Source organism: Heptranchias perlo, chromosome 21 (assembly GCF_035084215.1).
Source record: "Heptranchias perlo isolate sHepPer1 chromosome 21, sHepPer1.hap1, whole genome shotgun sequence".
NCBI classification, from domain to species: domain Eukaryota; kingdom Metazoa; phylum Chordata; class Chondrichthyes; order Hexanchiformes; family Hexanchidae; genus Heptranchias; species Heptranchias perlo.
The window spans coordinates 14,875,574-14,892,273 of NC_090345.1; the positions used below are offsets into that span (position 1 = coordinate 14,875,574).

The 16,700-nt window shown below is 44.8% G+C and overlaps 1 protein-coding gene across 1 annotated transcript; it reads left to right on the top strand.

Moving 5' to 3' along the window:
• The first annotated feature begins 305 nt into the window (after positions 1-305).
• Positions 306-1,373, top strand: LOC137340383 (prolactin-releasing peptide receptor-like). The gene has a single exon (XM_068002803.1). It carries the CDS (start codon positions 306-308, stop codon positions 1,371-1,373), a length of 1,068 nt encoding a protein of 355 aa, XP_067858904.1.
• Positions 1,374-16,700: the final 15,327 nt, after the last annotated feature.

Sequence of the window (16,700 nt, forward strand, 5' to 3'; positions counted from 1 at the left end):
GCACCGAAGGAGGCCATTTGGCCCGTCGAGTCGGTACCCGCTCGATGCAAGAGCAATCCAGCTAGTCCCTGTCCTTTCCCCATAACTCTGCAATTTTTTTCCCTTCAAGTACTTATCCAGTTCCCTTTTGAAAGCCACGATTGAATCTGCCTCCACCACCCCCTCGGGCAGTGCATTCCAGATCATAACCACTCGCTGTGTAAAAAAAGTTGGATAGGACGTGACTTCTGTTCTTTTTTAAAATAGGGGTTTGCAAAATTTTGACACTTTGGGGACGGAAACGTCGTGTAACTCGTCACAAGGCCATGGAACATAAAACACCTGAAGTGGAAAGCTGGAGGAGCAGCTCTGAGAACCTCACCGCTCAGCAGAGCATGCTGGAAGAATTCGGCAACCTCTCCTCTCAGTTTAAGGGCATCCAGCTCATCCAGTCTTTCAAGCCTCTGATCATTCCGTGCTACGCCCTGGTGGTGTTCATCGGCATCTTCGGCAACTACCTGCTCATCTACGTGATCTGCAAAACGAAGAAGATGCACAATATCACCAATTTCCTGCTGGGCAACCTGGCTTTCTCGGACATGCTGATGTGCGCTACCTGCGTCCCCTTCGCTTTGGCTTACGTCTTCGAGCCTCGGGGATGGATCTACGGTAGATTCCTGTGCTACTTTGTGTTCCTGATGCAGCCGGTCACCGTGTTCGTCTCGGTCTTCACCCTGACGGTCATAGCCGTCGATCGGTACTACGCCACCGTGCATCCCCTCAAGAGGAGGCTCACCATCCCCACCAGTGTTTACCTTCTAGCGGCCATCTGGCTGTTGGCTTGCCTCCTGGCCGCCCCAGCCCTGGTTCACACTTACTACGTGGAGTTCTACCACCAGGACTTGACCATCTGCGAGGAGTTCTGGATGGAGAGGGAGAAGTCCCGCCTGCTCTACGCCTACGGCACCCTGGTCGTCACCTATGTGCTGCCTTTCTCGGTCATCTCCCTGTCCTACCTGAGGATCTCGGTCAAGCTGAAGAACCGCGTGGTGCCGGGCAACATCACCCAAACCCAAGCCGAGTGGGACCGGGCCAGGCGCAGGAAGACCTTCCGCCTCTTGGTGCTGGTGGTGGCCGTTTTCGGCCTGTGCTGGCTCCCTCTCCATCTCTTCAACGTGATCAAAGACATCGACATCGACCTGATCGACAAGCAGTACTTCAACCTGATCCAGCTGCTGTGCCACTGGTTCGCCATGAGCTCCGCCTGTTACAACGCCTTCATCTACGCCTGGCTTCACGACAGCTTCAGAGGAGAGCTCAAGAAAATGTTCACCTGGCGGAACCAGAAAGTGGCTCCAACTGCGAACTGTGTCATGGCTAGCGTGGTTTTGTAAATAAAACATAGCTCAGATGCAAAAACAGTACTGATTGGGAACAAACAAGACCTGTATGGAATGTAATCATTGTCGTACTTCTGATCGTTATGTTTAGATATTAAATGGGCAAAGAGAGGGGAGTAGGATTAGGACGCATTGGAAGGGATAGGTCCCACGTTTTTTTGGCATGGGTTATGGGGTAAGGAACCTTCCCCGTTCGAAATCCAGGAATTACCTCGAATGGCCCTTTCGCCCAACTCTTAACTGGTTCTTTTGCTAGAGTCGCAAGCTACGGCGTGAAGCTAGAACGTACCCTTCTGTACTGAAATCTCTACGAATGACCAAATGTTTTTGATGATAATCTAAACTCATGAAAGCAGGTCCCAGGTTATCTATTTGCAAACGGAAAATTATGTACAAATATAAATAATATTTAGATCTAAATCATAAACTGTGTTTTTACTAACACATCACTAAAAAGAGATGTGTTAGTAAATATAAATCTCCTTTATCAACTGCTGGACGATTAAATTATTTATTTCTTGCACTTCTTGAGTCGTTGTGCTGACTATGTGCGTCAATAGGAGCCACAGAGAGGGAGGGAGACGACGTCTGCTTCTAACGTTGGCTTTACGGGATAATTGTCAAGAAGTAACGTTTCCTGGCGAAGTTAAACCTAACTGTACATAAAGACATCACGTGTCTGTCCTCGATTGTAAGAGGTAAGGTATTCAGCCCATTAGCTGCCCTGTTCTCCACAACAATGTGCCTTATCTATCGCACGAAGCAAGGCAAGTGAGAATTTTCTTCTCAATCATAGTTTATTAAAATATATGATAGAAAGCTTCTCTAAGACATCCTTGACCATCCAAGGGCTCTCTGTACTTGTTCTTTTTAAAGAGTGCGATTGAATAGATCAAGACATGTACTGTACAATAGAATAAAGGCTAGATGAAATGATTTCAATGGGTCTGCCCAGGTTTCCTCCCACAGTATAATTGACTCTTTAAAATTCTCATTCCTTGTTTTCAAAACCCTCCACGGCCTCGCCCTTCCCTATCTCTGTAACCTTCTCCAGTCCTACAACCCTCCGAGACCTCTGCGCTCCTCCAATTCTTGCCTCTTGTGCATCCCCGATTTTAATCGCTCCATCATTGGTGGCCTTGCCTTCAGCTGCCTAGGCCCTAAGCTCTGGAATTCCCTCCCTAAACCTCTCTACCCTTCTCTCCTCCTTTAAGACACTCCTTAAAACCTACCTCTTTGACCAAGCTGGTCCTAATATCCCCTTATGTGGGTCAGTGTCAAATTTTGTTTGAAAATTCCTTCGTGAAGCGCCTTGGGACGTTTTACTACATTAAAGACGCTATATAAATGCAAATAGTTACTGCTTGAATCGGTTTGCAGTACAAGTTGCGATGCTAACAATAAAGATGATTAAAGATTAGTGGCATCTGTAAACTAATTAGAACATCGATCAAAGCAGCTCTCAAACAGATTGCACTGTGACTGAGCCTTGTTCATTCTTGGTAGTCAGTGAGATTTACTTTTGGCATAAAAATCCTGCGTTATAGGATACGGCTTGAACCAATGATTTTGTTCATGTCTCTGGTTCTCGCCTTATATTCCTCACTCAGTTCTTTGCCTCTCTATTTTAATTCCTTGATTTCGCTTACTTTCCATTCGATTATTGCCTTTTGGAACTAATTCCATGCAAGTCAATCATCGACAAACTGGGGAGTATTAAAAAGGATGCATTTTCCAAGCGATTCTCTCAACAAAAAGTTACATTTTCCTTGGCCGAGAGGATGGACCTGTCTGAAACCAGAACCCAATCGGTTGCAGGGAGAGATAAAACACTAAAATCACTGATCTGAGAAACAATGGAGCCCCTCAGTTATGTAGTAACCTTCATTACATTAACTATGTGTGATTTCACATCATGCAACATATTTGTTCCCTTCAAGGACAATGTTGTAGGTTTATTGTCTGTACCCGTTTACAAAATTTCAAACACATCAGGATTAATTATTTTTCTTTATTGAGACGGGACTTGCATTGTCTGAAATTAGAATGGAATAGGAAGGAAACATTTCAATGGAGACCAATGGACACATTATGAACTATAACAAAATGCCTATTACACTAAAATTCCTACCCTGCCCATCAGCACTGAGACTGTGCCACTAATGATATCTTGTGTGATTGTGCTGGTGGCCTGCTGTCTCTCCTCTTCCTCCTTGACCACACTACTGCCTTTGACAACATCAACCACTCTATTCTCCAATATGTGTACACTCATTTTTACCCTCATTTCCAGGGCGGTAATCTGGCAGAGTGGATTGCCCATCCGTTGTAAACCCACCAGATTTTCATCTCATTGAAATCAGTGGGATGAAAATCAGGCAGGTTTTACAACAGGCAGGTGGCTTGCTCCATCAGATTACCGCCCAGGTGGTGAAGGTGAAAATTAACCTTTATATCATGAATGCAGGCCCAGAATCACCATGCCTTGCAGGATTCTCCATTAAAATGAATGGATGAAAAATCCAGTAGGGTGTGCTGACCATGAACAAATTCACAATATACTAACCTAGCATGTAAGCCCTTCATTATGACTTCCCGGTACACACAGCTCTGTGTCAGGAGCACAAATAAAATCTATCCTTATATCTCCTTCATCTCTTCCATTGTCCACATGGCCACCTCTGGTGTACCCCAGGGCATTATCCTTGATCACCTTTTTCTAACTGGCAAATATTCAAGAAAGGCAACAGATCCATACCAGATCTCAATAATGGAACACTAATGCAATTGATAATCAGGAACAAAATAGAAATAATCTAATGCACAACATGGCTTTAGAAGTTGATCAATCTCAGATTTGTTTGAGGATGTGCAAAATAAATTGTCAATGAACAATTCACTTAAGATATTTTTCTAGACCTCCAGAAGGTCTTTGATAAAGTATTACATGAGATACGATGGTGTTCAAAACCCCTTTAACAAAAGACATTTGAAGGAAAGGGTTAACTGTACCCGTTTTAAACAAAGGCACTTGAAAACCTGCAAACACAGTAATGTGGTAAACTGTGTTCTCAGAAATCCTGTTTTTCCCTCAATGACGCTGATGACATTGGAGAAGTCTGAGTTTCGGGATCGAGGACATTGTACTGCGGACAGATATCTAGATTATTAAATAAATAAACTAGATGGATCATATTGAGCTTAAAGCGTTGTCAGACATTCAAAACACATAGGCTTTTGGAAACACAAGCTTTTCAACACAGCAGGGGGTAATGTAAGAAAAGGCTTCGGATCGGGAAAGCAATGATAGGCGTGAAAAGGCATTGGCCCTTTCATTCCTATCTGGTAATCTGTTCAAAGAACTGGGATTAGTGAAACATCAAATAGAATTGCATCCAGAATATGGTCAAATGGTATAAGAAATGTATTTGAAGCCACTGAAGCAATCAAAATTGGAGACATCAGGACCATTAAGAATGTCTGGGCATAGAAATGTAAGGGGCTATCTCTACATGAAAGGCCATAAACAGAGACAGTAAAGGGGCCTTTTACAATCCATGGTTTGAGCACTTGGTCTACATCAAAAGGGTCGCCAGTCACATGACCAAAGCCTAAACTGTCAATCATTGAAGTTTGTTAATGATTGAGGCATAGCAACATGGAGCGATTGGACAAAAAGGATGAACCTCCTCAAACCTGCATCCTATTGGTAAAAAAACAATTAAAAAAAAGACTTTGAGAGCAGAACAGCCTCTTCACCGCACGGCAGTCACAAGGAACATACACTGCAGTTGAACATCATGCAAGAAGAAGAGGACCTCGAGGACTGAAGAACTGATCAACCTTCAGGCCCGATGAGCAAAAGTCTTGGTTTAAAGGTTGTATATGTAGTAATGATTTGCCTGATGTGCGTATGAATTGTTGTTATTACATAATAATATTGTGGATTATTAAGTGTATAATGGGATTTTATAGAGGAAAGTCATATGTATGGTTTGATTTTGCTTTGTGAATGCTCGTATGAATGATATCATTAAATAATTACTTTTGATTAACAAAACTACCATGAGTTAGGGTAACTTTCTTTGCTTGACTATTCGTCCAGTGTCCAAGAATCACACGAAATAAGGGATTCCCTACAATACTCTTCTACAAACTTTAGCTTCAGTGGGTATTAAGAATAAAATATGGATATGGATTGGTAAAGAGAAAGAAGCAAAAGTTAGTCGTAAGGGTAGCTAGGTCATAATGTGGGGAGGGGGTTACTGAATGAGCCCAGGGGTCTGTGTTTGATCCATTCCTGTTTCTTGTATACTTAAATAACCTGGAATCACAGTCTCAATGCAAAGTAGCAATGTTTAAAAATGACATCAGACTTAGAGGAAATAGGCAACATCTGACCAAGAGAACTCAACATGGTTTGCACCTGGGAGATCAGTGGCAAATGAAGTCCAATTTGGACAAATGCATTGTATTGCACATTGGAAGTAAAAGTAGGAGGTACGTGTAGCCTCTAAGGGTGTGATAGAACTTCTGAGGTAACAATAGACAAAGCGAAGAGGACACTTATTTATATTACATCAAAACTACAGCACAGGAACAGCCCCATTTGGTACAACAGGTCTATGCCAGCATTGATGCTCCACACGAGCCTCCTCCCTCCCTATTTCATCTAATCCTATTAGGATACCCTTCTATTCCTTTCTCCCCCTTAAATGCATCTATGCTATTCGCCTCAACTACTACTTATGGTAGCGCATTCCATATTCTTACCATTCTTTGGGTAAAGAAGTTTCTCCTGAATTCCCTGTTGGATTTATTAGCGACTATTTAATATTTATGACCTCTAGTTTTGGACTCCCCCACAAGTGGAAACATTTTCTCTACTTCTACCCTATCAAACTCTTTCATTATCTTAAAGACCTCTATCAGGTCATCCCTCAGCCTTCTCTTTTCTCGAGAAAAGAGCCCCAGCCTGTTCAGCCTTTCCTGATAAGGATATCTTCTCAGTTATGGTATCATCCTTGTGAATCTTTTTTGCACCTTCTCCAATGCCTCTATACCCTTTCTATAATGTGGAGACCAGAAATGTGCACAATACTCCAAATGCGGTCTTACCAAGGTTCTATACAATTTTAATATAACTTCTTTGCTTTTCAATTCTATCCCGCTAGAAATTTGCCTTTTTTATGGCCTTATTAACCTGCTTCGCTGCTTTTAGTGATTTGAGTATCTGTACCCCTTGATCCCTTTGCTCCTCTATCCCGTTTAGACTCTTAAGGTAGCAGTATGTGGCCTCCTTATTCTTCCTACCAAAATGCATCACCTCACACCTATCTATATTGAAATTCATTTGCCAATTACATGCCCATTCTGCAAGTTTATTAACGTCCTCTTGCATGTTGACACATTCTTCCCTTGTATTAACTACATCCCCCCACCCCCCATTTGGTATTGTCCGCAAATTTTGAGATTGTACTTCTGATTCCCGAATCCAAATCGTTAATGTAAATTGTGAGCAACAATGGTTCCAGCATCGATCCCACTTCTCATCTTTTGCCAGTCTGAGTAGCTACCTTTAACTCCTACTTTGTTTTCTGTTTTGTAGCTAGCTTGCTATCCATTCTGCTACTTGTCACCTGACACCACCTTAGCCATGAGTCTATGATGTGGTAACTTTATTGATGGCCTTTTGGAAATCCAAATATATTGGGCGCTAAATTGGGCCGTGTAGCGCCCTTTGTTTCGGCGCGACACGGCCTCGTCGAAATCCAAGATGGCGTCTTGGATGCGCACGCACGTTTTCAGCGTGACGTGCGCCTGACGCCATCTTGGTATAGGAGTTAGCGCAGGCGCAGATAACAAACACTGGAATTATTTAAATTAGGGAGAAAATGGCTTCAATCAGTGTACAACACTGATTTAAAGAGATACACACCATTTCGGGACTGAACGCTCAACTCAACGCATAGTTTTAACCCCGACCATCTGAACATGTCATAGAGTGCCTGGAGGACCCCCCACTGGCGCTATTTAAAGGGACCATGCAGAATTTACAGGTTATGGCTGGATTATTGGTTCTGGCTGCCGAGACATTTGTAACTGCTTTTGGAGGTCTCTTATTCTTGAATACTAGGACTAGGGGGCATAGCCTAGCATTTAGAGCCAGGACATGCAGGAGTGAAATTAGGAAATGCTTCTACACGCAAAGGTTGGGAGAAGTTTGGGAAGCTCTTCTGCAAACGGCAGTTGGTGCTAGATCAATTGTGAATTCTAAATCTGAGATTGATAGATTTCTGTGAACTAAGGGTATTAAGGGATATGGGGCTAAGGCGGATATATGGAACTAGGTCACAGGTTCACCATGATCTCAATGAATGGTGGAACAGGCTCGAGGGGCTGAATGCCACTGCCACTTACTGCCTACTGATGTGCGCTACCTTCTCCTGCAAGAAAGTGTGATGTGTGTCTGGGCAATGTGCCTGTCATGTATGAATAGCTGCCACTGTGCATGGCCTGTGAGTTGTGGGTCGGTGGCTTGCAACAGTGATAATGTGTGACGGTGAGAGGAAGCATCTGATTGGAAGAGTTGAGTACTGATGGAAAGAGTTTGTTGGTGGGTTTAGTGCGGTAGGAGTGGATGTGGCTAGTGGTGCAGTTGGTAGGAGATGCTACTTGACAGTTGACCTCACTCACTTTGACCACTCATGTCAAAGCATTGAACTTCTTCCTGTTCTGTATCCATGATCATGATGCTGTGCACCTGGCATTGACTTCATCCCTTACTGCCTCCTGCTGCCTTTTGGATGTATGTCTGGAGGGACTCTTGCCCACCCCCACCCCCCGCAGATATAGGATGTCCCTCCTTCTGTCCACCTCTTGCACCAAGGCCTCTGTGCATCAGCAGAGAACCTTGGTGCACGGACTCTCAGATCGGCAGATTGGAGGATGTGGGATTTAGTGGTGCGCAACCTTTATTCAATATTTTAACATAACGCATCAGTATGTAAACATAGGGATGGGACCTGAATCTGTGCTTTACGTGTGTGATGTCTGATCTCCGTTCAGACTCCATGCAGACAGCAGGTTATATTCAGCAAATAACAGGTATCAGCTACCTTTTAGAGATTTCTAACAGAGAGCCTGGGCTCGAATTTAGCAGGCCTGCGGGTTCCCAGCGGGTGGTCCTCCGGGAGCGTCGAAAACGCGAACGGCGAAATTAGTGGGTTGCCCACGCGATCGTAGTAGGCAACCCACTAATAGAATCCAATTACCTGCTCCTCCGGGGTCCACGGCGCTGGCCTGCGCGTCGGTCGGGCTGCGCATGCGCAGTACGATCTGTCAGCTGGAGGCTCTCTAGTTAAAGGGGCAGTCCTCCACTGATAGATGCTGCAACCAATGGGACAAATTGCAGCATGGAGCAGCCCAGGGGGAAGGCTGCTCCCAGCTTAATGATGCCTCACCCCAGCTATCATCAGATGGGGTGAGGAGGAGGGGGAGGACACAGATCTTCCCCCCGGCGGGCGGGAGGAAGCGGCCTGCCTCTGCCACCAAGAAGGCCTGGCTCGACCTGCACCACCAACATATCGCCCACCTGCATACAGTGCAGGAGGCGCTGCAATGACCGCAGCAGGTCCGCCACAGTGAGAACACGAAGTCTTTCCCCTACACTCCGTCTGCCACAACACTGCCCCCACCCCAAATCTCCTTCGGCACCGCCAACACTATTCTGTCACATCACCCTTCATGCCCACTCACACCCCATCCTCATCTTACCTCCACCTACTCACCTCGCCAGTACTCATCCTGCCACTAACACGCGACCCAATCCTCATACAATCTCATGGCTCCATCCCATACTCACCCTCTCGTGCATCTCCCTCGCGGCCAGCCTCACTCAACCTGCCACCACCTGTGCTGCAGCCACAGGGCATGCATCACATATGTGCAGTAGGCAGGGTAAGGCAAACGTCTCGTCAGCATGAAGGGGGTGCACAAGGGTGTCTGAGGGTTTGTCATGGGTGTTACCCATATTGAATTTCAGAGCCACAAACAGCACACATTATATTGACACCACCACTGCCATGTCTCCGCGAATCCTGTCCGTTGTGTCCAATAATGCCCGCTCCTGGGTATCACTATGAGGACCCACCACTGATGCCACCCATCGTGTTACTGCAGAGTAGGTGCAGGTGTATTTGCAGGGCTCGTCCGCGCAGACGACTGAGAGACATCGGCGGTGTAGCCGGCTGCACCCTGGAAGGATGCGGAGGAGAAGGTGTGGAGGACAGTGGTGACTTTGCCAGCGACAGGTAAGCAGTTGGTGCTGGGGCCAGCCAGGAGCAGCTCGGCATGAAAGAGGCTGCAGATCTCCACGACTACATGTCGAGCGAATCTGCGCCTCCCTGTGCACTGCTGCTCGGAGAGGTCCGGGGAGCTGCGCCTCGGTCTGTGGACCCTGTGGCGAGGGTAGTGCCCTCTGTGATGCGTCTCTCTCTGCGGTAGCCCTCCCTCCTGCTGTGCAGGTGGGCGTGCAACCACACCGTGTTGGGGGGATCCACGTCTCTGCGGCGGACGGCGTGGACTGCGAGGCTGCTGGTGCTGGTCATGCTCTTCGTCCTCCGAGGGTGTCCACACACCACCCAACTGGCAGGTGTTGGTCTGAGGGGTTGTGCAGGGTAGGTGTGTGGGTCCTCGGACTGGGGCTGCGGTTTCGTGTCGGTCTGTCCTCTGGCTTGGCGGGGGGTGGTGGAGGGCAGGGGTTGCCCTATGTGACGCGGTGGCCTCCTGCGTGGGTGAGGGCTCTCCCCCGTGGAGTGCACCTTGGCACCTGCCACAGGCTGCTGGCTGCAACACGCCTGGTTTGAAAGGTACTGTTTCCCCCAGTGTGGGAAACTCACTGCCTTGAACCTAAAATCCCACACTTCCTCTTTTGACAGCTGCTTCAGCTCATTAACTGACCACAACGAGCAAGTTAAGTGCCCTCAAGTGGAACCCCGCTGGCTTTAATTGCCTGCGGGATTCCCACCAGCGGGGCTTGCGCGCGCAGCCCCGCACGTCAGCGCGGTACCCGGAAGTGGCCGGGATTTCGTCGCGATCCGGTCACGTGACCGGAGATCGGGATTTTCGGGGCCGCCCCGCTGGAAACCCGCAGGTAACCCGACCCTAAAATCGAGCCCCCTGTCTTTAAGAGATTGGAGCTCCCCCTGCTGGTGGAAAGTGCGAATTGCATGGAATCCTTGTTCAACGCTGATTTGCAACGCCGATTACAGGTGAGTCCTGAGGCCTGACGAAAATCTCGTCCTGCCTGCGCAGGGGCCATTGGGCACAGGGTAATAATCGTGCTACTTCCGCCCAAAACAGGCCTGATCCAATCCTCTATCTACTGCATTATCCCTGTCTAATCTTTGTTGCTACTTCAAATAACTAAATACCTTTTTTTAAAAATTCATTCGTGGGATGTGGGCATCACTGGCAAGGCCAGCATTAATTGCACTTGAGAAGGTGGTGGTGAGCCGCCTTCTTGAATCATTGCAAAGGTTGACCAAGCATGACTTTCCCTTCTGAAATTTGTGCTAATTATTCTGTATTATATTTTTGTTCTCTGGATGTCTTTCTATTACATCTTTGAGTAAAGATTCCATTATCTTTCATACCACCGACGTTAACTAACTGGTCTATAGTTCCCTGGGCTTGTTCTATCTCGCTTTATAAATATATAAATCACATTAGCTGTCCACCAGTCCTCTGGCACTTTTCCCTTTTCTCGTGAATTATTATATATATGTAATAGTGCCTCTACTATCTCCTCCCTAACTTCTTTTAATATTTGCGGATGCAATCCATCCGGACCAGGTGTCTTATCCTCTCTTGGTTTGATTAGTTATCAATTATCTCCTCCCTTTCTATCTTAAATGTTTTAATATCTTTTTCGACCTCTTCTAATGTCCTGCCCACCTCGTTAGACTCCCTGGTAATAACTGTTCAACATTTCTGCCATTTTGCTGTTACCTGTGAGTTTATCTTGTGCATCCTAGTAGCCCTATCCCTATTCTTCTTCTTTTTCTTTTGTTATTTATTTGTCTGTAGAATACTTTACTATTTCTTTTTATATTCCTTGATAATTTAATCTCAAAGTTCCTCCTTGCTTTCCTAATGATTTTTTTGACTTATTTCCTAACCTCTTCATATTCCCTTTTGTCATCCTTTCCTTTATTGTCTATGTACTTAGTGTATGCCTTTTTCTTTAGTTTTAATTTAGCCTTTTTTTCTTTATTCATCCATAGTGTCATCACTGGCTTGTTTATTCTTGCTTTTTAGTGGGATATATTTCTCCTGAACTCTATTGATCACCGTTTTGAATGTTATCTACTGCTGTTCTATTTTGTTGTCAAAATTTTTTTTCCTGTTTACCTGCCCTAGTTTCATTCTCATCCCCTCAAAATTAGCTTTTCTCCAGTCTACTTTGGCCTTTGTCTTATGTCTTTCTCAATCATTATTTTAAACCTTATTATGTTATGATCACTATTGCCTAGATGTTCCCCTACGCTTACTCCTCTTATCTGTTCTGGTTCTTTTCCCATTACTAGATCCAGAAGTGATTCCTCTCTAGTTAGGCTTCTCACATACTGGGTAAGAAAGGAGTCATGTACACACTGTGAAAACTCCATTCCCTTTTCTCCTTTCCCTACCTCTTCGTGCCAGTTATTTGGGGGGGTAGTTGAAATCGCCCATGATTATTTTTTTAAAAAAACTCATTTTATAGATTTGTCTACATATTTCTTCCTCTACTTCCCTTCCACTATTAGGTGGTCTATAGAACATACCTATTAACGTGATCGGTCCCTTCTTATCCTTTATCTCAATCCATGTGGATTTTGCTTCTATCTTAATGTTACTTATGTCCCCCTTTTCTATTGCCATTATGGTGTCTCTAATTAGTGCAGCTACCCATCCCCTTCTTCTTTCCCTATCCTTTCTAAATACATTATATCCTGCAATATTTAACTACCAGTCCTGTTCCTTATGTAAGCATGTTTCAGTTATTCCTACCACATCTGGTTTCTCGTTATTAATTATTGTCTTCAGTTCCCCCATTTTGTTTTGGATGCTGTGCAGGCAATTTATTTTGTTTTTAGTAGTTGTTCCCCTCCCTTTATTTTTAAGTCATTTTACACTTATTTTCTATAACTGTATTTGTTGCCTGACCATTTATGTTACCATTATTCCTTATCTTGGTCTGACCTTTACTCTCATTTCCTATTTCTTTTCTTCAGACTTATGTTCTCTTCCCCAGATCCCTTCCCCTCTTCTTTCTAGTTTAATGTCCTTTCTGCTAGGACATTTGTCCCATTCCAGTTCAGATGGAGCCCGACCCAGCAGTACAGCCCCTTTCTGTCCCAGTACTGGTCCCAGTGTCCCATGAAATGGAACCCCTCCTTCGCACACCAGTCTTTCAACCATCCATTTACCTTCCTGATCTATCTATCCCAGTGCTAATATTGCCTAATCAGTTGAGTCCAAATCTGCAAAGTTCATGTTGAAATTTTGCAGTGCCCTGTTGAGGTTTATTGTAGACGAATGTGTATGTTACTGATGTTATAGGAGAGCCATCTAGGCCCTCAAGGCAATGGAAAGGACAACAAAGAGGCTAATCCCCAGGAAAAGCTATGAGGAACAATTTGATAAGCTAGACATCTTCAGCCTCAAAACTGTAGTGTCAGGCAGGACCCTTAAGAAGTACATAAGACGTTTAAGTGGATGGAGAAAGTGAAACTGAAACGAAACTTTCAGATATGCCATGGCAGCAGGACAAGAGGGCACAACTTCAGGATTTGAAAGGCATATTTACAACAGGCATTATGATGTATTTCTTTACACAGTAGATATTAAGAACAGATTGCTAGAAGGTTGAGACCAGAACACTGAACTAATTTATGAAACAGCGTGATGTTGTAATGGGAAGACTGTAGATATTCTAGAAAGATGTAATTAAATGAGCTGAATGACTTTCTTCATTGAACCAATCTTGTAAATTTTTTATAGGAGCTAATATAATTACTTTTGTTTGGATTTATTCCACATACTTCTATATGGAAAAAAATCTTGTATTTTCCCTTAAGGTGTGGCAATCTTGTTTTCATTTCTTCTAGACCTATAGGGTACATTTTTCAATCAAGTGATAGTTAGCAATGCGTAATTAGCATCTACCCAACCATTAGTGTGCTGACCTCATTTAATTTCATTTACATGATGTGAGCAAGCTCTCTCCAGATTTAGCCTGGCATTGAGGGCTCACCAGAAGATGGTGGGTAATTGCATGTAAGCAGTCTTTCATGAGCAAGAAAAAGAATCAGAAGTAGCCTCAAAATGCCAGTGTAATTCTCACTAAATGGCTCTTTAAATGTTTAGTACCATGACTTAATATTATGAATCCCAGAATCATCCTTGTTTGGCTCTTCTCCAAAAGCCTTTTTGTTGTATCAATGTTCTGCTAAAGGTAAAGATTCCAGCTATAGCCTTGCCAATGAGCCCCATGGAATTATAATAAATTGGTTTAGGGAGATTGGGGCCTTAGTTAGTTGGACACTAGATTCGGATTAAAAAATTGATGAGAATTAGTGAGAATACTTCCTTTCTGGGTTATTATTTCTCAAGTTTCATTATATTACAGTACCAAGAAACTTGAGTAATTGGACAGGAACATTAAGCAGATCGTTTAACGAGTATAATTGATGAAAAGTTCTGTAATCTAGAGGTGGAGTATGCATTAATAATGGCTTCAAAAATGTAGAAATCAATAACTGACCCACAGGCTCAGTCATACTTTCTTCCCATACAGCAGCCTTGTTACAGGCTGCTATTTCATTCATTACACCCATATTTAAGTAGCAAATTATAGCCTCTCTCGTTGAGTTCAAACTGTCCTTCTCTCCTAACGTGAATGAAAACCTAAAAAAAAAATTCCTAAAGGGTAAATACGAGTCTGTTCAAAACAGCTGCTGCTATGACTCACTGAAATCCTTCAAAAGCCCCTGCAATGAAGTCTCAGATGTTTATTTAATTCCATGTCAAAACAGGTTCCAGTGCACTCCTCACTTCAAGAGATTCTGTTGCACAGACATTCCGCTTGCACTGGTTACCGCATGCATTATCTTTTCCTGTAAGTTCATATTTTGTTCGGATTTTTGTGACTGAATTCAAAAAAGTGAGAGCCATGATTTGCTATCAATTATAGGTGTTATAAGTAATAGCGTCCAGCAGGGTTGATGTATGGAGTGACAGCTTGCAGCTTCTCACAGCCTGATCTGAGAAACTAGAGGTAGCAATTGGATCTCCTTGCACTTGTTTTCTGGGCAGAAAACAGGGACAAAAAGACCAATTTCGCAGGTCCAAAAGACTCCTGAAATACGTCCGACCCCATTTTTGGTCGGGCAATTTTTCAAGTGTCCCTGACCTGAATCAAGCGTTAGACCCCTTGCACATGTTACTGGGGGGCGGGGGCGGGTGGGGAGATCTGACGCCTGTTTTAGAAGCCTTTCCTGAAATCGGGCTGCCCTGTGCGGCTCAGGGACCAAGCCTGTTCAGCTTAGGTTTTCCTGCCGTGGATGCGGCCTAACAAGCGGCCGCCAATAAAAGCCGAGCTTTGTTTTAAACAAAGACATTCATAGAGAGCCAGCAAGAACTCCTCCCAGCTCCACAACACTCCCGAGGGCTGTTGCCAGTCCGCGATTGCCCCACCGCCCCCCCCCATCACTACCTTCTCCTCCCCCAGCACTTACCTGAAGGCTGCTGCCATCGACATGGGCAACAGATGCTGACAGCTCGCTCCAATTATTCGAATGAGGCCCAAGGCCCAATTTTGATCGGACCTTGGGCCTACTTGTTCGGACGCAGGGATTGTTCCCAATATTTCTCTCCATTGACTTCAATGGAGAGTAAAATCAGGCGGAGTGTAAAACCAGAGTTTCACCCAATCCAAACAGTTTTCTGTCTTCATCGGGCTACAAATGGAGAGGCTATTTTAGTTGTTACGCCAATACTTAATATCAAATCATGGATTCTCACTTTCAGTTTAGACAACACTTTTCACGACATTGTTGAGAACGGAATGGGAAAAAACCCTACAAAAAATACCCTAAAAATAGTATATCACGTGTGTTCAAAGCTGTTGTGGATGTGACTAACCTCCAGATGTCTGTTTTATTCAGTATTAATGAAGTGTAGAAGTGAACTAAAGTCCTAACAATTGACCTACAACACTTTCTAAAATGCCTGATACTGTTTGAAAGCTGTTAATTACTTATAAGAAATAATGGAGTAGATCTTCAATAAGGGTGATTTTCAGGTGAGCAGTGGGCGGGATGATCGGGCCCAATATCGTCAGTCTGAAGCCTGAACCATTTTGATGGTCGGGCCTCATTTAAATTTCATTGGCGGGCTACCCAGGCATTTCCAGCAGTGACGGGCAGTCCCCCCAATTGGAAGGTGGGATTTCTGGTGGGCCCGGCCTGCCGTTTAAAGCGTGCGAGCATCTGGTTAATGTGAGGTGTCCTTTTACTCTGTGGAAACTTTTGCTGCTATTGGGGGATTTGGACTGCAGCATGTCTCAGGCAAGATCTAATGCCCGAGTGGAGTCAATCCTCATTGAGCCAGCGAGGACACACAAGCAATCCTCTTCCCCTCAGATGGCAGGAGGTCATCCCCCTCTCCAAGTTGCCCCCCTCACCTGGTCCCCTTTAAGGGCTTACCCGAGGGCCGCTGCCAGTGACGCAGCGGCCTGACCTTCGAGGCCTCTTCAGCGAGCTTCCTGGTGATGCCCATTAGGGGTCCATAGCTCACTGGTTTGATAATAATGAGGCCCAAGGCCCAATATTAGATGTGCCTCAGGCTTATGCATTCAGGCTCCATCCAAGCAGTCCACCTTTTCCCCATTCTGCTGCAATATGAAGTAATTTAGTTTGTTCTGTATGTAAAAGTCCCTTTGTAGTCAAACCTTCTCATATTATCTGCTGATCTCAAAAATTCAGAAAAGTAAGTGCCCTTGCCTTGCTTGAGGACCATTAGGTCTCATTGAGAAACTGTTATTCCCTCAGTAAGTGGGGATATGTTAATAGCCTTCATGGCCCCGATTTTCAAAGGAAATTGCAGGTGTGTTGGGGGTGAGGGGGCTGCAAAAATCAGGGAAATCCCGAGCGGGTGAGGAAGCCGGCTCCAACCCGCCGACTTCCGGGTTTCCCACTGATGCGCCTGTGTGCGCGCATGCCTCACTAATGTGGAAGTCCCGCCAACAATTAAAGCCGGCGGGATGATAGTCAAAGA

Coding starts and splice junctions, on each gene's coding strand:
- LOC137340383 (XM_068002803.1), top strand. CDS start 306: ATGGAACATAAAACACCTGAAGTGGAAAGCTGGAGGAGCAGCTCTGAG.